Source organism: Pleurodeles waltl, chromosome 5 (assembly GCF_031143425.1).
Source record: "Pleurodeles waltl isolate 20211129_DDA chromosome 5, aPleWal1.hap1.20221129, whole genome shotgun sequence".
Classification (NCBI taxonomy): Eukaryota; Metazoa; Chordata; class Amphibia; order Caudata; family Salamandridae; genus Pleurodeles; species Pleurodeles waltl.
The window spans coordinates 92,658,713-92,681,419 of NC_090444.1; the positions used below are offsets into that span (position 1 = coordinate 92,658,713).

General features: G+C 40.3%; 1 protein-coding gene across 2 annotated transcripts in view; it reads right to left on the reverse strand.

Moving 5' to 3' along the window:
• Nucleotides 1–15,433: 15,433 nt before the first annotated feature.
• Nucleotides 15,434–22,707, reverse strand: part of SELENOI (selenoprotein I) — a 219,090-nt gene continuing 211,816 nt past the window's right edge. For both annotated transcript variants that reach the window (XM_069233671.1, XM_069233672.1), the window contains one exon: nt 15,434–18,193. In XM_069233671.1, the coding sequence (XP_069089772.1) occupies nt 18,080–18,193 (114 nt within the window). In that variant the 3' untranslated portion in view covers nt 15,434–18,079. The remainder of the gene's footprint in view (nt 18,194–22,707) is intronic.

The window sequence follows — 22,707 nt, forward strand, 5'->3', positions numbered from 1 at the left end:
GTGTTGGGGGAGGCAGATGATCTGGGTCAGGCCTGAGATAAACGAGGCAATCCATTTGATGGCGTTTTGCTGGATGCCTATGTCATGAAGTCCATAGAGGAATGTGTGTTGGGCCACTGTCGAACATTGCAGAGGTCAAGGAGGATCAGGACTGACGATTCCCCTTGGTTGAGCATTGTCCTGATGTCATCTGTGACTGTCATCAATGCGGTTTCCGTGCTGCGATTGGTTCTGAAGCCTGACTGTGATGAGTCGAGAAGCTGGTTTCGTTCAATGTAGTCTGTTTACTGTTGATTAATGGCTTTCTGTGGAACTTTCACAGGGAATGCTAGTAGGGAAAATGGGTCTGTAGTTTCTGGGGCCGCTGGGTCAGCTGTGGGTTTCTTGAGGAGGGGCTTTCAATCAATCAGATTTGTAAAGCACGGCTAATCACCCATAGGGTCTCAAGGCTCTGTTTGTGGGCGTGCTGCTCTGTTGAAGAGCCAGGTCTTTAGGTCCTTCCGGAACTGCTTCAGTGATGTGGTCTACTTGAGCTTGAGAGGAAGTGTGTTCCATGTCCAGGCTGCTACGTATGAGAAGGATATTCCACCTGCTGTGCTTTTCCAGATCTTGGGGACAGCTGCAAGGGCAAGCTGGGAAGAACGGAGATGTCTATTGGGTACGTAGAAGGCGAGGCAGTGGTTGAGGTATGCCGGTCCTATGTTGTGCATTGTTTTGTAGGTGTAAATCAGGAGTTTGTATGTGATGCGCTTGTTGACTGGGAGCCAGTGTAGGTCTCTGAGGTGGGAGGAGACGTGGCTGCGTCTGGGGATGTCCAAGACGAGTCTGGCTGCTGAATTCTGGATTCTTTGCAGTCTTGATTGTGTCGGCATCACCAAGAAACTCCAGAGTGTTGCCATAGTCCAGTTTGCTAGTGACAAGTGCGTGAGTGACTGTCTTCCTCATGTCGGAGGGAATCCACTTGAAATTTTTTTGCAGGAGTCTGAGAGGGTGTGGAAGCATGAGGAGGAGACGGCTTTGACTCAGAGGGTCATGGATAGCGAGGAGTCTAAGATGATGCTCAGGTTGTGTGTGTGTGGTCCGTGGGGGCAGAGGCATTTCAAAGTGAGGTGGGCCACCAGGAGTCGTTCCAGGCGGAAGGGGTGGAGCCGACTGAGGATCTCTTTCTTGTTCGAGTCGAGTTTGAGGCAGCTGGCTTCCATCCAGCCAGCGACTGCTCTCATTCAGTTGTGGAAATTTCTCTTGGCCTTTGCAGAGTCCTCAGACAGGTAGAGGATCAGTTGGGTATCGTTGGCGTACGAGACTATGTTTAGCCCATGTTGTTTGATAATCTTGGCAAGCAGGGCTGTGTAGATGTCATAAAGTGTCAGGCTGAGTGAAGATCCTTGGCTCTTCCAGTGAGGAAGGACCTGATCCAATCCAGTGCTTTATCTCGGTTGCTGGCATTGTGTAGTCTGGCGCAGGGGGTGGAGTTGGAGTGTGTCAAACGCAGCGGAGAGGTTGAGGAGGATGAGTGCGGCCGTGCCTCTGTGGTCTTGTATGATGCGTATGTCGTCGGTGGCTGCTAGGAGTGCAGTTTCAGTACTGTGGTTGCTTCTGAATCCGGATTAGAGTGGGTCTAGGATTTGTTGTGTCTCAAGGAATTTGGTGAGTTGCTGGTTGATGGCCTTCTCCGTTACTTTGGCTGGGAAGAGGGGCAGAGAGAGAGATCGGTCTGTAGTTTTTCAGCTCCTTTGGGTCGGCGGTGGGTTTCTTGAGTAGCGGGTTGATCTCAGTGTGCTTCCAGTCTGATGGGAAGGTAGCTGTCTCAAAGGATCGGTTGATAGGCAGAGCTCCAGTGCCATGGTGGCGCTGGCCAGGTTAAAGATTATGAGGAGGGCATGGATCTGAGGGCGCTCCTGAGTGGATGGAGTTCATGAGTCTGAGTGACCTATTTGGTGATAAGGCAACCAGGAGTTCAGGATCTGGTGAGGTGCTGGGTCCGTGATGGTGAGCGGTGCAGGCGGGTTTTGGTTCCTGAAGCCTTTGTAAAAGTCCTGGATTTTTCAGTAAAAGAAGGTGGCAAGGTTATTGCAGAGGTCTTGGGAGGGAGGGATGGATGAGGTGTCTTTCCCAGGGTTCGTGAACTCTTTGACGCTAGTGAAGAACTCTTTGCTGTTGTGAGAGCTGCATGCTTCCATTTGTGCTGGAAAGATACTGTGATGATGGAGGTGTTAAGGATGGTGGTTAGTTCTTTACTGATGGCGTTAGATATGAGGTTGAAGAACCAGTAGGGGCACAGGTCGGTGGGGGCCCTCGAGTGGATGGTCGCCATGATGCTGTGAAGTTTTGTTCAGTGATGGGGGACCAGGTGGTTATCGATAGGCTGGTATGCGTTGGTTGAAGGAGATTGTAAGGGCTGGGCGTAGGTGGGGTTGGAAGTCTTTGAATATGGTGGAAATATGGTTGTAGAAGTAGGGTGTCTAGAGCTCCTGTGAAGGATGGATGGTGGTTTCTGTGGCTGTCAGTTTTGAGAAATCCTTGATGATTTTGAAGAGTTCTTTTGTGTGGTTGGCTGCAGTGTCGATGTGGGTGCTGATTACTCTTTTCTGGGTCGTCTTGATGAGGAGTTGGTAGTCGAGTTGCTGGCAGTTGCGTTTGTAGTTTGAGTTCAGGGAAGTACCAGCAAGCTGACCTGGATGAGTTAGTGGAGTTTGCTGGTTTCAGTGAGTCGACTCTGTAGGCGCATTTGGCGGTCCAGGAGGTGAAGTTTTGGGCAACCTGGTTGCGGTCTGACATAGGTTCGGGTTGTGCGGTATGCAGGGCCTCTGTCCAATAGGCCTCAGTTACCTTGCCCCAGCTTTGGTGTAGAGGCTCTGCGGGGCTTGGGGGTAGTATGCTGACCGCTGGAGATGGTGAAGTGGACAATGCCATGGTCCATCCAGGTGAGTTCAGTTGTGTGAGAGAAGTTGATTCTGTTGCCGGAGGTGAAGATGGCATCCAGTGTGTGTATGGCTTTGTATGTGGGTTTGGTGACAAGTTGGGTGAGGCTGATGTTGAGGTTTTCTAGGAGGTGGAGATGGCCTTGTTGGGGTCATTGAGGTTGAAGGTGAGATTGCTGAGTAGGACATAGTGAAAGGAGTCAATGGTAAGGGGGGCTATGAGGTTGGCAACGGCGCTGCAGAAAGCTGGGTGCAGTCCCAGGGGTCTGTATACAAGGGTGCCTTTCATTATGGTGTTGCTGTTGGTTTGGAGTTGGCAGCTGAGGTGTTCCATGAAAGCATTGGGTTGTGTGAGTTGGTGAACTGGATGGATTCCTTGAAGATGATGGTAATGCCTCTGACGTGTGTTTGTGTGGTCCCGGTGTATCATCTTGTATCCCTCTGGGATGGCCATCGAGATGTCAGGTTGGAAGAGCTTAGCCATGTCTCAGTTATGAAGGTGATGTCCATGTCGTGGGTGGAAATGGGGTCCCAGATTTCAGTGGCAAGAAGCAGGCATTGAGCATGATGCAGTGGAGGGGTGCAGTGGAGGGGTGCAGGGATGGCCGCTGGAGGGTCTGTGTTGCATGAGAAGTGGCAGTTATGGCACATGGAGAGCCCTAAGGTTGATCGAGGGGAGGCAGTGAAGCAGCAGCTGGTGGGTTGCCTGGTCTTCAAGTCCAGAAGCTCCCTGGAGGTGTAGTGAAGGAGGGGTGGTGGTGGGGGTAAGCTGGGGGGAGGACCCGGGTTCCTGGTGCTGGGTGAGGTCCAGGCAGACAGGCTTGCCTTAGGCACACCCGCTTGGGTCCACGCAGCAGACCCCTTCATATATGCAAGGGGGTGGGAGGAGCCTTTGTGGGAGGGCAGGAAGACATATGGCTGAGGCAGGAAATGAGCGTCCGAGGACACTGTGCAGCAGGTGAGGTGGGGGAAGTGAGAAGAAATTTGGCAGGCCGGCAGGCCCTAGAGAGGCTAGGAAGCTGTTGCCAGGTTGTCACTGCTCAGGAAGTCCACGCAGCTGACCCCTTCATACACGCAGGGAGGTGGGACAGGCCTGGGTAGGGGGTGAGAAGGTGTCCAGGTGAGGAGGGAAAGGAGCATTCAAGGACACTGTGCAGAAGTGAGGTGGGCAGAGTGAGGAGAAATGTGTCAGGCAGGCAGGAGCTAGAGAGAATGTGACCCTTTCCTCTGCACACAGGAGCATATCTCAGCCCCCAAAGCAGATTTTCATGGGGTTTCCAATGGCATCTCTCCCTAGTGGATCCCTGCTTGGAGATCACTGCAGGAGGGAGACCCCAAGCAGGGATCCATCCACTAGCCACCAGGAAATAGGTTTTTAGTGGGGAATGCACCCTGCCAATGTTCCCTCCACTCCAGCTCCCACCCTGCCAAAAAAAGTCTTATAGATAGGAGGCATTTACCTCCCAATGGCAGGGGTGTGGCAGAAAACCCACTAGATGCTACGCTTTTTATTAGTAAACTTAAAAAAAAAAGAGAAAAAAAAGCAGGGTGGTGCTCAGGACGGCCAACCTAATCCAACAATACTTCTGCTGCCACACGCCCCCACCCAAGAACAAGATAGGAGGTATTTACCTTTAATCTGCTTCATCAGGAGTGGGGAGGAGAGGGAACAGGCAGAAAGGTTAGTAGACAAGGAATGGTTTTTTTATTACAAAAAGGGGTGGGGCATGCCACTCAGACATCGGGCTGAGCCCAAACCCAACAAATACAGTCTTTCTGCCCCAGGTCATTCGCCCCAATTTGCCTCCTAGAGGTATTTAGCAAAATCTATCCCAGGATGATAGAAAAGGCAGTAGTCAGAGGAAAAATAGCACCCCCATGTACGAAACACAGGTTTTGCGAGTCGCAAAACCTTATGTTCAACAGTGTCAATGACACTGTTTGCGATTCGCAAGGGGGTCGCAAGTGCCCTACCTCATGAATATTCATGAGGTAGGCCGTAATTTGCAACCCCCTTGGGAATGGCCACACTCACAGGGATGGTGGCCTGCTGGAGACAGCAGACCACCATGTCTGTGACTGCTTCTAAATAAAGCAGTTTTTTTTTGGAAATGCAGCCCGTTTTCCTTAAAGGAAAACAAGATTCATTTCAAAAACAAAAAATGAAAAGTTTCCTTTTAATTTTTTTCCAGAGCAGGCAGTGGGCCGTAGGACCACTACCTGCTCTGAAAAATAGTTTTTACTGCCATGCACAAAGGGGAATGGGTCCCATGGGGGCCCCTTCCTGTTTGCAAATGGGTTAGCACCAGTGTGACACTGGTGCTAACTGCAATTGTTTTGCGACCGCAGTCGCGGTCACAAAACAATCATACATAGGACTGCGACTTGCAATTAGGAACGGAACACCCCTTCCTAATTGCGACCCGCAAACCCTTTTTGCGATTCGGTAAATAGTCAACGAATCGCAAAAATGGGTCTGAACATCCCAAAGTGCATTTTATACGTCGCAAATGGCCGATTCGCTGTTTGCGACATGCAAAATGCTACGCACATGTAGCCTTAAGTCCTAATATCCTCCCACTTTTCATGCTGAATGGCTGCACTTTTTTCTTTCCATGCTGGATGGCTGTACTTTTCGGACCTGGGTTGTCAGCCACCCAGAGGAATCTACCAAATCCAGACGTGTGTTCACTAGACAGCCGAGGGAGACCAGGGTAGTGTGCTTTGCGCAGATACCACGCCTTTTATTTTATTTTTTTACACAATGCCCTGCAACCCTAAACTTTGCTTATAATCTCACATTTTTCTTTCCATTTCAGTGATGTAAACGTCCGGAATCCACATTGATAAAATTCCTATTTCTAACACTCCCCTCATCTGCGCCCCACACCCCACCATTCACCCCCCTCCAACTGTTCGCCCTCTTGGGCAAGTGAAAAAGCTACCCCACTTGTACACAAAAGAGCCTAAAACGAAACACAACATTGAGAAATCAATAGGGTTAGCTGCAATATTTGGCCCTGGGCTCTGCGGCCACCCAGTATAAAATACCAATGCCAGACTTTTCAGAAAACTAGGCAGGCGATGTAGTACAAAGTGGTGTTTCTCATGCTGATCCCATGACGTTTTCTTACCTCCAATGCCCCGCAAACCTAAAATCATGCATTTTCCTTGTATTTCTGTGATGCAAACTTTCAGAATCCACGGGGATCCATAAAAGGTCTAGCAACCAACATTCCCCACACTTGTCCTGATCAAGATGCCACCCCACTTGTGTGGCTAGGCCTACTGCTCGCAACAGGAACGGATCAAAAAGGGTCAATTGGAATCCCCCAAGCACTTTTCCACCTATTTGTAACAAAAAATAAAAAATAAAAATTAGCAATATTTGGCCATTTTTTTCAGTCCCGTCCTGGGGCATCCATGCATCCTGAATACTCTTAAAAGAAGAAAAATGCAAATTTGGAGATACCTCAAGTGGAGAAAGCTAAGAAGGCTTAAGCGATAAGTACCCCAAATAGCACATACAAAAAAGGCTCATCATTCTAGGAGGAAAAGGCTTAGCGCCCAAGGGGATTCATCATTTGGTACATGCAAGTAAAGTATATCATTTGCAACCTTCTAGCTGTCCATGCTATGTTTACTTTAAACAGGAAAATTAATGTAAATAAACAATTGACAGCGACCAGCAGGCTTCAAAGAGTTTATTTGGCCAGCATTTACAATACCTAAAAAAGCAAAATGTTAGGCTCATTTTTCTCTGTGCACATCTATGCTGTTTCCAAAACAAATGGTCCTGGTAAAGTTACAGACTTCAAAAAAACATGACCTAATATGCCCTGTGGCTCTAGTAACAATTTCATTAAGCTTCATCATACCAATGCCCCATCCTAAATATTTTATATTCATCAGGAATCTTCAGAAGCTTTATGACTGTACAGCCTTGGAACAAAGATTTAAAATAGCAGCCAATTCTGGCTCAAATTCACTGTGTGACTATGCTTGATTTTATGAGGTGGATAAATCTTTGCTATATTGGCAAATCCAAGTTGTCTGCATTCTTTACCAATAATGAAAGCATTGCCAATGGTGGTGGTTGAAACTCATTCTACTCTTATAAAGAAGTGCAATGGTATCACCATTAGAAGTGGCCAAATGTGTCTTCTCCAGCCCTCATATCACAAATGGGTAATTCCCAGCAGGTACATCAGTTCAGTTTGGTGAAACAAAATACTGAACGCAGTGTTCAACAAAAGCATATACTAGGTCACGTTCTTAAGTCTGTTTATAATGTTGCATTATTTTAATTAGAATGCTACAATTACCTTGAGTCAAAGAAGCAGGTTTAATAGCATGGTATACATAAGACATTCATTCCGATCCATATATAAATTTACAGAACAAAATGTACATACACAAGCTGCTTAGCATGATCTTTATCCAAGGCTTCTACACTAGCGGTGGGATACAAATTCCTGAAAGTTATCACTCTACTTCTGCTCTTAAATAACACTTTTCAACAACACATTTTTCTTACAAAATCTGTTATGTACGGCTAGTGTATTTCTTACGGTGATTAGTATGAAAAGTCTATGATCACAGCTCTGCGAGTGCCTTATATAAAGTTCACACAACAAAGAAGCATTGTCTACTAGAATAGTAATACAACAGGATGTAATAAAAATCACTCGGAAATTATTAGGCAATCAATTATTTAAATATCCTCTAGGGAACTGGCATATAGATATCCTGAAGGGACCCAGTGAGATTTCTGCATTCATAGAAATATCTTTGAGAACATTTTAAGGGGGTAATAACCATGTGATTAGGCGTGGACCTTTAAAATCATTTAAAAAGTAGAAGTATCTTGGTCCAATCACCAGTGTGCAGAAACACCACAGATGAAAAATAGATTCCTTTCAGAGGAAGTGAGACTTTACAGTGAAAACAGATATTTCAACTTCTCTCTAAACTAGCCATTAAGAAACCTTAGGCCCTGATCTACAGCTTAGCATATAGGTTACACTATCACAAATATGACTGATAGCCTCTCTGCCTTATAATAATGCCTTGCATTATATGGCATTCCTAATAAGGCAGACATAATATCACATTCCTGACAGAGTAACCCGACCTTCAAACTCTAAATTAGGCACTAGGTTGAATTTTAGAGCATGTTACATCATTCTTCTAAAAGAATCAGTAAAATAAAGATTGCTTATTTAAAAGACAGAAATAATCGTTTCAAATTTATTCGGCACTTCAGTTCTAATGAATCAGTGACCACACACCAAAGTAAAACAATCAGTTTGGTTTCAGAACCGAAGTCAAATAATCTGCTGTTCTAATAAGGCACAAATACCTGCACTTGCATTTTAGAACAAATATGTTTCAGAAGCAATACAATACATTGTTTCTAAACGAAAAGAGGTGTGGGACTTTATTATGATGTAAAACATTTTCTTCTAAACTTCTCTCTTCTGCAGTTTTACCCTTGCGGTGTGAGAACTCTTAGTTTGTGCAATAATGCACAAAAGGCTAAAATACTTGATAACTATAATTATTTCTCTCTGTGTCAGAATTTCAGATCTGCCCACTTCACACTGCAAGTCTGTCTTATCTCCACTTCATACTAGAACTATATTTTTTTTTTTTAAATCACCTCTGAGTTAAACACAGTCTGCAAATGGCAGCAGCAGATTTGAGGATGACAAAGGGTGTGTGTGAGTGGCAAATCAAGGTCTACTGGATTAAGAGTATAAGAACTACATTTCTTACCTAAACATTTTAAATAGCACTGTTTTTCAACTGATTACTATGCAGAAGAAATTTGGGAAGAGAATGCTAATTTGGACCTAGGCATGAAAAAACTGGTTTAGAATACTACCTGACAAAACTTGGCATCTGCTTACCGCATGGGCAAATAATGTTTGCATGATATGTCCAGAAGACTAAGTGGCCCAAACTACATATCTCAAAAAAGGTTATTTTTCTGGACTGTTAGGAAGTCTAATATATCTGGGATTATATAAACTTGAGAACTAACTTTTGGCAAGCACATTTTATTACAGGCGTCACAAACAGTGTATTTTGGTGTAGCTGACAAGACTCTTAACATATGTTTCAATCCGTACTGTGCTATTTCTTCTTTAATAAAGAGACACTGGGAAAGAAAAGGGTAGCTGGTTCAAAATCTCCTAGTTGATTTGAACATCTAAAAAAATATCGCACAGCACCACCACATCTGCAGAAAAATATGAACATCTCTTTATTAGGTTATGGAGGTCTGTGGCTTGATAAGCTGGTATTGTAGTTACAAGGAAAACAGTAATCCTAAATTTGATGTGTGAACATGTAGGAAGCTATGTACTTCAAAGGGAAGGTTTGTACCAATGCTGATGCAAAATGATGTACTTCCTTTCACCCTTCCATAAAGAGATGTAAAAGAAGGTGTGATGCAGGCATTAGACTCTACTGATTACATCTATATTACTGGGTAGGAAAAAGCAAAAGGGCTAAACTTGGATCACACTTTGGCCCCTCACATCAGGATGTAAAAGTCATTATACAATGCTTTTAAAGATGGAGATGTGGAGGCCCTCCCAATCCGCGAAGTGCGCAACACTCCACAAAGTTGAAAGACACTGGACTCTTATGAAGCACAGAAAAGTCCATATTACATACTAGACTCTTAACTAGTTGGAGCAGAGTGCTCTTGGCAAGGGTCGCGAACTTCCCTGACTCACATTTATTTTTTATTATTATTATTAAACATTAGTGATAGATGAAGGAACAGTTGGTGTGGGTCCACAGGGATGAATTGTAAGCGTGGAAATTACAGAGAGGATCTTGGTTGCATAGTTATCTTTGATCCAGTATGGCAGAGAGAACATCACATTGGTCCTGATTTAGCACAAAGGTAAGAATTCGACTCAGCAAGTTTAGCTGGATATTTGATACACCTAGAGCAGTGGTCTCCAAACTTTTTAGTGCCACGCCCCCTCAGCTGAAAAATAAAAATCATTGGGCCTCCCTTCAGAATTTGACAATAATTTCATAAAGATGGCAATGTTTAAATATGTCTAAAACTATTGAAACACTGCAGTTAAGTACTGTTACCTTTTTAAATATGCAATAACTTGCTTCTGTTTAAAACAAAGGCCTGTTATCTGTATAATGCTTCTTTTAGCAAGAGTCTGGCGCCCCCCCCCCCCGGGATCACTTAAGGCCCCCCTATGGGGGGCCGCCCCCAAGTTTGCAGACCTCTAACCTAGAGTGAATGCTCCTACTCAAGTCAGACAATAATAAACCTGCCTTTTGTTTAGGCCATCATAAGATGGCAATAAAATTATGACAGGCTTTGATCTCTGGAGTGGACAAGACAGTTATATTGCATTGCATGCCATCCACAAGACACAATGCACTTCAAGACATTTAGGGTCTGATTTAGATCCCGGTGGAGGGGGTTACTCTGTCACAAACATGATGGAGATTCGATCTGCCATATTACCATCCATTATATGCTATGGGGATCATAATACAGCGGATGGGATATCTGTCACGTTTTCAACATAGTATTCCCTCCGTCAGGATTTAAATCAGGCCCTTAATCTTTTACCACGGCTACCTTCATCATGACTAATACAGTCTAAGGTAACAGCAAAGGGAAAGTAGCTCAATTACTGGTGAGCATTGAGAACAGCCAGTGAAGTACACAATTTTCTTACTTACTGCCTAGTTATAGGATGAAGGCAGGCTCCACTGTTCAGTTTGGATGAATACACAGGCAGTCGGATGCACAAAAGCACAGACTTTTTTAAACATTGGATGGGTGAGTTTCCTCTCTCTACGTTTTATGCAATTAACAGGTTTGGCATGAATAAAGTTATTCAGCCAAGACCTAACCATTTTTAATAGGTAATAATTTTACACAAAGTCGTCTGAGAGCCCACTGAACAGAGGGCCATCACTAAACCTTTTTTGTAAGACAGAGTGGTTCCATGGCTCTTTTTACATCAACAGTACAGAAACAACACAATCTCTTAAGGTTGAAATGACTTAACATGTTTACGGGATGGAATGTGATAAGTTACTGGAAAATCCGCCATTTCAAGTGAGCTATTTATGGCAAAATATTGGTAAAATACAGCTAAATAAGTAAATAAATACTACCTCATATTGCATCTGATTATTTGCTGACTAGTTAATATTTGTTCAATGTAAAATACTGATTTAATAAAATTAAAGGCCAGTTTTTAACTGTAGGTTTGACAAATTCTATGCACATAAGTGAACCAAGATAATTATTCACATTATTCAAATTTTGATTTTCAGGGTGAATTGTTGGAATTACATAAATTGAGAAAACTACAAGAGATTCTAATGTAGATTAGCCCCAAAAGAAATGTAATATCAACATCACTAGAAACTGTTAAAATAATGACTGAATTTATATTTGAAAATCTATTAAATAAAAGAAAACAATGGCTTATAAATGGCTGTCTAGGTTAGCATAAATAGAATGTAAAATCTAAACAACTGAATTTCAGATCATTACATTGTAATCAAAGTGATATTATGGTTGTGCTGGGGAAATCTGCCTTGAAAAGGTTAAATGTGGTGAAAAGCAATGCAGTGCTCTCATTCCATTTATTGGGGGTTCTCCTCAGCCACTGTACAACCATCATCAAAAGTGAGTTTAAATTTGAATTAACGACAGGGTGGTCTGGCACGACCCATACAGAGACCGAAAAACATCTCAGTTACTAACAAACGTTCTAGTCGCAGGCAAATAAAGACAAAGATTTTAGGAATGTCTGTGTGTTTTAATAACTCTTTAAAACTATTTGCCTGCTGTCATTTAGCCCCAGTAACAATGTAATTGCATGAACTAAAAGTGGAAAATGAAAGTTTTATATAAGCACAAATCATGTTTGTAGCTCAATGCAAATGATTATGCATTCTTGTGTGTCACTTTTAGAACATGCCATCTAGACCACTAATGACCCAACTTGTTAGTCTGGAATAGCTACAAGCTGCGAAGTGCAATAAGTGTCACTGATAATGAACAAAGGACACCGTAACTGTAATTCTGTTGTGAAGATATAGTCTGTGACCTAGTTTCATACTAAACTTGCATATTTTTACAAAAGCACAACAGAAAAGTATACAGTGATGTCATGAAAACGTTGATCTTAAATATAGTAAATTATTATTATTAATACACTGTCACAGCTTAAATAACAAAGCACACACACTTCCACATTAATGTGTTGTACTGTTACAAACATCGTTAGTAGCGCGGACATCTCAGAATATAGTTGTAAAACATTTCTTGAGAAAATCTATAGGGTATATGAAAGAACACACAATGCAATTTTTGCCATACATATATTAAGATTAAATTACCTTTTGAAAAATTAAATCAGCCAGTGAATGCAATCATTATAAATCTACAATAATTTCAAGCCATTTTCATAAATGAAAGGATAGCACAACCCTACAGCATTTATAAAGATACATTTTTCCACACAGCCCCGATTCACTGAAGTCTGAAAGCACAGATAACAGAAAACATTAACTTGAATCAATGCTGAAAGCATCAATGGGAATTCATATTTCTGAACCACAGATTGCACAATCTGTAGCAGACACAGCAATACATAGAGCAACAATACAGACTGTGCTTTCAATATATTACACGTGTTTTACTACAAGCAGTTTGTTGGGGGCACAGTACTCTTTTACATACATGTGGAATGATTCACCCTCATCCTGTTATTATAAAGTGCTAATCTAATCCTTCAATAATGGGCATAGCAGGAGGCTATGAGTTGAAGATAATAAGAAACTTATCAGAAGGCAGATAAAGTTAACAATGGTAACCACCCTGAGCAGCAATGATTCATCTCATTCGGTAAGCCTATCACAAATACATTAAGGCTCAGTCTGTCTAAAACATAACACAAACTAATAATCTATATAGTAAGCATTGCAACAGCTAGGTGAAAACCAGGTAATCAGCATCACAGGAACAGTACATTGCACGAAACTAAAAGGTGCACCACTAATAATAAGAGAATTATCGTTCCCTGATGAGTAAACACCGACACAGCAGGCCTGCAGTGATTTAAAACTACATAGATATATTAAATGGAAAAGGGTTTTAACTTACACAATATAATATTCCAATGAGGTAAACCGATTAAAACACTTCTATTATGTGATGCTGCTACTGTAGTATTTTACAGAAGAACCTGAAGAACAATAAATTTGTTTGAAATGAGAATTATGATTTTCCAACACGTTTCAAGAACCATGCTCAGCCATTCATATTAAAGCTCAAAGCTAGCCAGAATATTATGACTATTTAGAACATTAACTGACTATTTAGTCCACAGTTGAAAAGCTGAGACCCACTGTAATCAAATTCCATCTTTAGTGACTTCCCTTGAAGTGGGTATTCATGCTAATTAACATCTCACCAATGAATGTAGGTTCATAACCATGGTTTGCTGTGGTGGTGAGTAGATCTACTTTTCCCCTTAACGTTAATGGACTAGGACACTTTTTTGCAGCAATACTCCTGAACAGTGGGCTACTCTTTTCAAAACACTAATAGCCCTCTAGACGATTTCAATAGTGGTGGGAGACATTACCATGGGGAAAGTTAAACACAAGTATTTCCCCCCTTTATTATGCCTGTGGAATGGAACTGGCCTTCACTCCCTGGGCAGAAAGAGTTTCTTTTTGAAGCACTATGATGGGATAGGCAATGTATTTACCTTAAGGCTTACTGCATTAAGGCACTACATTGCTCAAACCCTCACAATGCACTTCAAAGATATTTTCCCAGCAGAAGGAAGTCTGTGTACGGGGTCTGCCTGCGAGGTCCTCCTAGCATATAGGTGCCACACTCAAGCTTGCCTGATGAGGAGGTTCTATTGAGGATCATTGCCATGGATGTCCAGAATGAGAAATACTTGTTTTGCAGGCATTCCTCCTGATTTCCTATCTTTTAAAAATCGATGCAGCACAGGTGGGAAAAGGGATATTTTGCTCATTCCTGATTTCCAACACAAACAAGCAGCAATCTAGCCAAGCAATAATTGTTTTTTTAAATATAAAATTGACTTTCATCCAAAGGCTACCCACAGAATGAAATATGCTTTGTAATTCAATTTCCATTAAGAATAAAGGAGTCTTCAGAAAGGCTTTTATAAATAAAATGAAATTACTGTAAGAAATGAGAGATGTATCTATTTAAAAATATTGTGGGATCAGCCTTAGACAATGCTGAAGTAATGTTAATACATTTCAAGGAAGAGCCCGTGAAAGAGTAGAGGTTTTGTCTAGAGCTTTCAAATTATTAAATCTTTGGGAACAATGGTAAATCTTGGAAGCACAGCATGAACTTATCAATTTATGGTCTCATTTGTGAATAATAACTACATTTATGGCTTCACAATTTTTTTCTGAAAAAATGTAATCATCTGACATCTAGAAACCATTCTTAATTATTTATAAAAACTATTTCATGGATAATATTTGTCTTTAATATATAGTGTGGACAATCTAAAAACAACAATATCAACATATTAAATTTAACATCTACAATGTTGACAAGAAAGGTGGAAGCAGGAAGATCACTTCCAAAAACATACATGAAAAGGGTTTTTAAATGTAATACTCTAAATAACAATGGTGTTTTCTGTATAAAGAGTGAGGTATTACTGTACTAAAAAAGAACATTTGCAAAACCATAAAAAGCAATGGATCTTTGTTTAAATTAATGAAGAGGTATTTATGAATACAATCAAATGAACCACAATATTAATGATGTCTTGACCTCAATATCAGATTTTTAGGATGTTCTCTGCCACTGAAAAACCGAAATGGACAAATTCCCTTTGAGTTTACTACATTATTATGTGAAGCATATTTCTTTAGAATGTCTACAGTCATTAAAACAATTGAATCATTCTTAGCTTATAATATATTTGCTTTTGGTGCAAACAGGCTAAGGCACCATTTTCTGAAACTGCAAATATCTTTTTCCATGTACGATCCAGTTTAATGAAATAAAATAAAAACAATAAGTACCACCTCCAGTTGTATAAAACAGATAAATCATAGTAATGTATAAAATAGACAGCACAATAAAGAGAACATCATTTATGTATGCTGATCCCTGTACAGGTTAAAGAGTAACAAATTATTAAAAGATTTCATCACACCATTTCTTTGCCTTAACAGCTAATATCTAATATTCAACAGAGTTCAAAGTCAGAAAGTCTTATCTCAAGTTCAGCAGGTATTTCACATTGGGTAATGCATAAAGTATTATGGCAGGCTGCTGGAATGGAGTCAGCTTACATATTCATATATTGAAAGGATTTCTATTTTATGTTAAGAGTCAGGTCACAAATAACTTTCTACTCAGATCTTGTACAATTTGCAGACAGCCAAGTTAGATCCACAAAAACTGACCAAATAACTATGCACAGTAGCAAGACTATCATTATGTAAATGTGATTTATTGGAGGTGTAATAATACGCCATTTGAAAGATGCAATGTAATCAATGCTTATGACTGAATCTCAACGAGGACAATAAAATGTTAGAAAAGTGTTCTTAAAAAGCCTGAAAAGAAAAACAATTTCCATCATTTGCAGCAAAATACAGATCATTTAGAAAATTGGTTTGATATCTTCCATTGAGTTAACTCTTGGACCAAGTTCTTTTTTTTTTTTTAAAAAGAAAGAAAAACATTTACAGTTATTTTGAAAACTGACTTGCAGATTTCATATCAGACAAACTTGAATACCAATAATTACAGTTCACAAAAAATACAATAAATGTTAATTTAAATAGTACATAGTGTCATGTTGCATGTCTAATGCAGCTGACAGCTCCAAACCACAGACGAGAGAACACCGTTTCAAACTACAAAGTATTTGACAAAAATATGAGTGGTCTACATGTTAAATTATACATAAAATGCATTTTACAACCGTGCTTGTTCCTTCCAAGTGTACCCTGTCCAAAATTAAAAGGGTTTAGATACACTCTTCATTCAGGCTCGGGGAAAACACAAAACTAAAAAGGAGAAAATGAAAATCGGCATAAGACTTGCACCACCACCACCACAACTACCAAGCTTTTAACAAAACTAAGAGGAAGTTTAAAAAACTGCAAAACGTCTTAATACAGCAGCTTAGATATCTTGGCTTAAGATATGTGTTCACTGAAAAAGCAAATCTGACAGACACTTGAGTATTTTCTGCCATTTAAGACAAATTAAGTTTTATGCTGTCTCTGTAAGTAATGGCAAATATTTAAGAACTTGTGAAATAGCCAAATGAGCTTTTTAATCATTCAAAACCTGGTCACAAGTCTAACAAAGTAGTGGAGTGATCCATGCTTTATGAAGTATTTTTTTTATAAAAAAAAAATAGAAATGCCTGAAAACATGGACAATAGTCAGAAACAGATCTCTGTTAAAAACCCTAGTTGGTAATTCAAATATAATTACATATTTACTGGTATGTGTGCATTTCATAATTAGTCAGCCTGAAATACTAAGCCGAGAAGCACAAACTTACTAAAAAACAAAACAAAAAAAAAAAAACATTTAAATGGTTGACTCTTTAGATGCCAAATTGTCGAGGTGTTTGTGTAACATTCAAGCACTGCTTTAACACAAAATCAAAACTTTCATATTTAGAAGTATCGCACAGAACCCAAAAAGTAACTGTACTATACAATAATGGGTTACCCATGTACATGTTTCCTCAGAATGAGCATTCTCCTATTTTGCTTTCATGGCAAGAAGCAAATTACAGAGAAAAGTGGTTGCTCTAGAATATGCGTTTTACACACGTAATTTTTTAAAAGAAAAAAAAAAAGATGACTGGGTCACTTGCTAAGGGAAACATTGGAGTTTTTCTCATTGCATTGTTGAGGACACTGGTGTTAACAATTCATCAATATCACATGGGAGGCTAGAATACTCCTGGCTGTGAAACAGCATGTACGTGCAAGGAGAAAATGTGAGTTAACAAGATTGTTTTTCAGAAAGAGCTCTGTATTTTTACAGAGCATTCAACTGCTACAGGGCAGGGCAAAGAATCCCATTTCAAAGAGGGGAAACCGGGTAGTAAAAGAAAGAACACGATGTTCAGAAAGTGGCAAGTTAACAAAATGTTTTTTTTGTTTATAAGAAAAAAAAAGAAAATTCTGTATATCAGAAAATGCAGTCTACAACAATGACTAACATAAATCAAGTGCGTTTCTCTTTTCAATCTTCCAAGAATCATTAAAATGCGATTTTGGGGAAGCCACCACTGATTTTCAGGTGAAGCAATGCAAGGATCAGCCAATGAGCCAGTTGATGCATGTATCTAGTTCATACATAGCAAATAGTGAACACCATTTTTTCATTGAAAAGTTAGGTTGGTCATTAATGTCAAAGTCACTCAGTAGATCCTAGAACTTGATTGACTGTAAGCCATAGAAGTCTTATATAGGTAAATATTTCTTATCCTGAAAATGGTAAAATTTTGTCTTAGAACTGCTGTAGTTTTCAAATACACAGCAGTTCGAAAAACACAATACCTTAAGACCATATTAAATGACTGCTTTGAAACATCAAATATTTCAGAAGTACTTTAGGGCGTTTGATGGCTGGGCAATGGTTTTCCTCTCTGTAACACAAAAGGAACTTGAAGCTAAAGTGTGGATGGACAAGGCAACTAAAAGCCATACTTGTGCTTTGGGACCCTTGGAAATCCTCTAGTATTTCACAAAATACATTTTTCCTTTGGCTTTTGTTATATTCTATATAATTCCAGTTTATGCTGCTGGTGGTGACTTAACTGGCACATGAAACACAACAATTCTGCACAATGCTTCATGTATAAAAAGAAATAACTACACTAAGGAAAAATGCCCAAATAACATCTTCAAGAGGAACATTCAGCTGGTCTCATATATATATACAGTAATAATGAATTAAATCTGAAGTTACTCTCATCAATTAGTTTCGCCAGCAACATTTCATCCTTTGAAGCCCCCTGCTCCAGTATTGTGTGTATTGTATCTGTTTAGGGAGTATCTGGCATATGTGGTGATGGCGGAAGTATTTACAGGCTCTTCCTTTACACTTCTTCAGAAGTCTTTAAGCCGACTTTCTCCTCCTCTTCTAGTCAATCTGTGCTTGGTTTCTTGAGTGAGAAAGGTAGTATCTTGAAATGCTTACTTAATTGGTTCACCTGAAAATATAAAAATCACAAAAGACTTTAGTAAAGACAACTTTTCACAAGGCAAGAAGACTCGTCAACTTCAAAGGCCTTCCATATTACTTTGGGGCAGATTTTAGAATAAATTAGCTTATGCATCAAATGTGCTGTACGTTCACACTCAAAATCTATTCTCCTCTGCCAACAATGGTTGAGGTATGTGTCCCCATCCCCACCCTTTGCACAAAGGTCAGGTTTACTTCTAAAAAAAAAAAAAAAAAAAAAACCTTAATTCGCCTTGCACAAGAAGAGTAGTCTGTGTCCCCCATCCTTCTATCCTCCCATCTAGTCCAAGGACCGGGATATTCAGTATTAAAACTAGCCCCCATTGCTTAACGATGGGAAGATTGTGTGGCATTTTAATCCTGAATGCCGAAAAGGAGTAGATTATAGACCGGTGCTTTCAGCTATCCAAGCAACCTGTTCAGAATTGAGAACAGAGGATTTGAACAGATCTAAGTTGCCCTGCTTCTCTTTCTCCTGCAGTATTTTTAGGCCAGTTGAGGAGTTTCCCAAGTCAAACTGCTCCTCTATGGATCAAGCAACGGATGACGGTATCAGCTACCTGTTTGGGGCTAGTCTGTCCTACACCCATGGGCAAGGCAGGCAAAGTGGTGTAAAGGTAGTGAACCTCATACTTGGGCAAGCTCACTCTTGCAGGCCCATGTTTGATTCAAGCACCTACCAATGAAGCCTCCCCAACGTGTGAAAATAAACGTTGTAAACACAAGATCCTTTTGGCAAAAAGTTACTATCCCCCATTGCCCTTTACTTTATTTGTTTATACAGGTCTCGTTAAACCTACTCTACAATGTCAATGTATTACCAAGAGCCCATTTTAGAATGCATGACAATTTCTTTACAATGCGTTTTGCATTTAAAATTTGATTTAGAATGATACACACTGTTGAATTAAACACAATATAAATACTTGCATGTTAGCCCCAACGAAAATACACACTTCTCAAAACGACAGACATACATGTAGTCTCAGACAAACAATGAATACTAAGTAGATGACTCAAATGCTCTAAATCTTTCTAATGAGTACTAAAATCAACTAATAAATCATGTAATATAAAAATACATAACAATTAACATGTGTTGTATGGTCCTATATTGCGACCTTGTGGTTCAGGCGGCGTTTATCACTCGGCCTTAAGGCTTGTGGTTTTTAAATGTCAACAGAACCTTGTGATAGCAATATAGACCCATATTAAAAAGTTAATGGTTATATATAAAATTTGAGATATATATATATATATATATATATATATATATATATATATACATATTATTGCACCTGGATATATGTCTGTATGGTGATATAGTTTTTGAACTGTCCGTTTTGTGTCTTGACTTCTTGTCCTACTGGGTGAGAAAATTTGAGTAATGTAATATATATATATATTACATTACTCAAATTTTCTCACCCAGTAGGACAAGAAGTCAAGACACAAAACGGACAGTTCAAAAACTATATTAAAGAAAATGGTCCTCCTCCCAACGCGTTTCAGCCGTAGCCTTGTTCACGGATGGGGGAATACTACATACAGCAGGTATAAATACAAATACATAGACATAAAAAAAGGACTTGATCACCATACAGACATATGTCCAGGTGCAATAATATGCGCCATCTTGTAACGGTTACAATGATCAAAAATATCTCAGAATTCGTATCCATATTATGATTTAACTAACTTTAAATATGTACAGATACATAGAAATGTATTATCAATTCATCAATTATCACTACATAACCGTATATATTGTACTTGAATGTCCTATTATATTTCATGCCTATATCAAAAATAAATGTCATAAACCTCAAACACCCTCAAACAGAAAAAACTTTATGCCAAATGTGTAAAATGGTCAAAGTACATTGATTAACGGAATAATACATGGATATCATAAGAAACTTAAAAAGAAAATCCGAAAATCCAGTATCTAATTAATTAACTACCAAGATGGGTGTTCATCTCTTCACTTAAATTTAGCCCATTAGGAAATAGAGTCATGAATTTAATAATGTATTTGGATTCAAGAACCCGTAGCATTGTCTGTCTGTCACCACCTCGTGAGTTAAGTTTGATCTGATCACAGACCAAATATGTAAGTTGTTTTTCATCACCTTGATGTACTTCATGAAAATGTCGCGCTACAGGGTAATTGCAATCAAAATTGCGAATGGCTCTTACATGTTCCAACATTCTCTTTTTTGCTTTATAGATCGTACTGCCCACATATATTTTGTCACATGGACACCGTAAGCAGTACACACAGAAATCTGTGTTGCATGTAAAGAAACCCTTGATGGCATATTCGCTTTTACCAGCGCCCCATGTTACATTCTTGCAGTCCTTGCTGTATCTGCATGCTTTACATTGGTGACAACAATAGAACCCCAGGATTCCAGATTTACCACTCTCAGGTTTAGCACTACTAAGTACCATATTAGGGCTGAGATTATCTCTGAGCGACCTACCCCTACGAAAAGTTACTGCAGGACTGTTCCACACAAACTCCTGTAAATCCGGATCTGTTTGTAAAATGTGCCAGCTTATATATATATATTTTAAGTGAAAGAGAGCGGACGTACAAAACAAAGTAACCATGTAATACAGTCCAATATTGTTAATTCAATCTTGGACCGTATTACATAGTTACCTGTTATGTAGGTAGGGGAATTGGTGACATCATAAACTACGAAGCCCAGTGGTTTGTAAATATCATTAGAATTTGAGATGGCACTATAGGACCATATTACACGTTACTCATTACATATTGTTATCTTACATGCTTATGTGGTAGTTAGCTTAAAAGCAGTTTTCTCCAAAGAGCAGCTTGCAATGACTGCTGATTAGATTTTAAATGTTTTGGTTTCGTTTTTATAAATAAACTGTAGCTAAAACTATGGACAACGTTAAGGGCCAGTGGACTTTACTGAATAATTATGTATTAATGAACCTTGCCATGTGATTTGCAGAATTCACTAACAAGTTATTTCCAGCTCAAAGAGATGAAAACAATACAGTCAGTGAACCTGCTGCATAATGAGCACTTTTGCTACCTAAATTACATATTTCTGCTCACAATCCTAGTAGCCTTGACAAGGTTGTATGATGGAACCACGCATGCCGGGATAATGCAGTCCGAACCACGACCTTGTTGGTTCCATACATGCCTTTATAACGAATTTTGTTGTAAAAGCATGCCTAGTAAAGGCATGTGTGGAAATGGCATGTGAAACAGGATGCGTGGTTCTTTCATGGAACCCCTCCACCGCCCTGAGGACCTAAACTACCCTGACTGCCTCCTCCAACCCCCCCCCCCCCCACCCCCACCAAAACCCTTAAAAAAAAAAAAAAATTATCCGACCCCCCTGTGCCCCAAAAAAACTAAACCACCCCAACACCCCGAGTTAGAGCTATTAGCGTAGTAAATTCCTAACTGGACTTTTCTTGCCACATAAATTGAAAATTTAAATTAAACAGTCGACAGAAGCAAGTCAATTCAAAGCCATGGCCGCCGCGAGGGTGAGAATTATTGGCTCCCTGTGTGAACGCCTAGAAAGGATCGAAGCTGGGATGAAAGGCAAACCGAAACTGGAGGACGGGCCATCACACTCTAATAGGAGGAAGCGTGACGTAGTGTGATGGCCAACAAAAAAGTTCACTTAGTGATATCACCTAGGAGGGAACTCAGCACACAAAAGGAGGAACATTTCACAAAATGCACCAATAGCAATGAAGCATTAAAGACAAGCACAACAAAGAATTAACAGCAAGAATGGGCGTGGTTAGAAGCCCACAGAGAAATTACAACAGGTGGGACCGCTTGCACATTCAACCCTAAAAAAATCTACCCGGACCCAATCCAAAAAAGAAACTACATGTTGGATTGCTGCTGTGAGAGAAGGTCCTTTCTGAGGGGCAGCCTGATCAAAGGACAGATGCTCAAAAAACAAGGAGCAATGGGATACCACACTGTGTGGAAACTGAAGCAACTAGGATGCCATGGCCCCGGTCGGTCCTGCTCTTCCTCAGAAATCGGGGTAAGAGAGGTACTGGCAGGACAGAGTACAGTAGTACACTTTAAGCACAATGTGTCTCCAAACGAGCTGATTTGAAAACTTCAAAGCACAGAAGAGCTGACATTTCATTTTCTCAGCAGCAGCAAACATCATGATAGAGACTGTGCGCCACCTCTGTGTGCAACCGCCATTCGTAATCTACAAGGTGTCGATGGGTGAGTTTGTCTGCCCTTGCATCACAGATCATCCCAGGTGCTGAACCACCAGGAAAAGCTCCTGGTGTTCCAGCCACATTTAGAAGTGAATGGCCTAGTGGCACATAATTCACGAACATCCCTACCCCATCCTGCTTGTTGCAGAAAACCCTTGATGGGTGGCAGGAAGGCTTTCACCTCCAAATGGACGGCTTGCAGCTCCAATAAAATGGTGGAGCTGGGCCTCCGTCAGA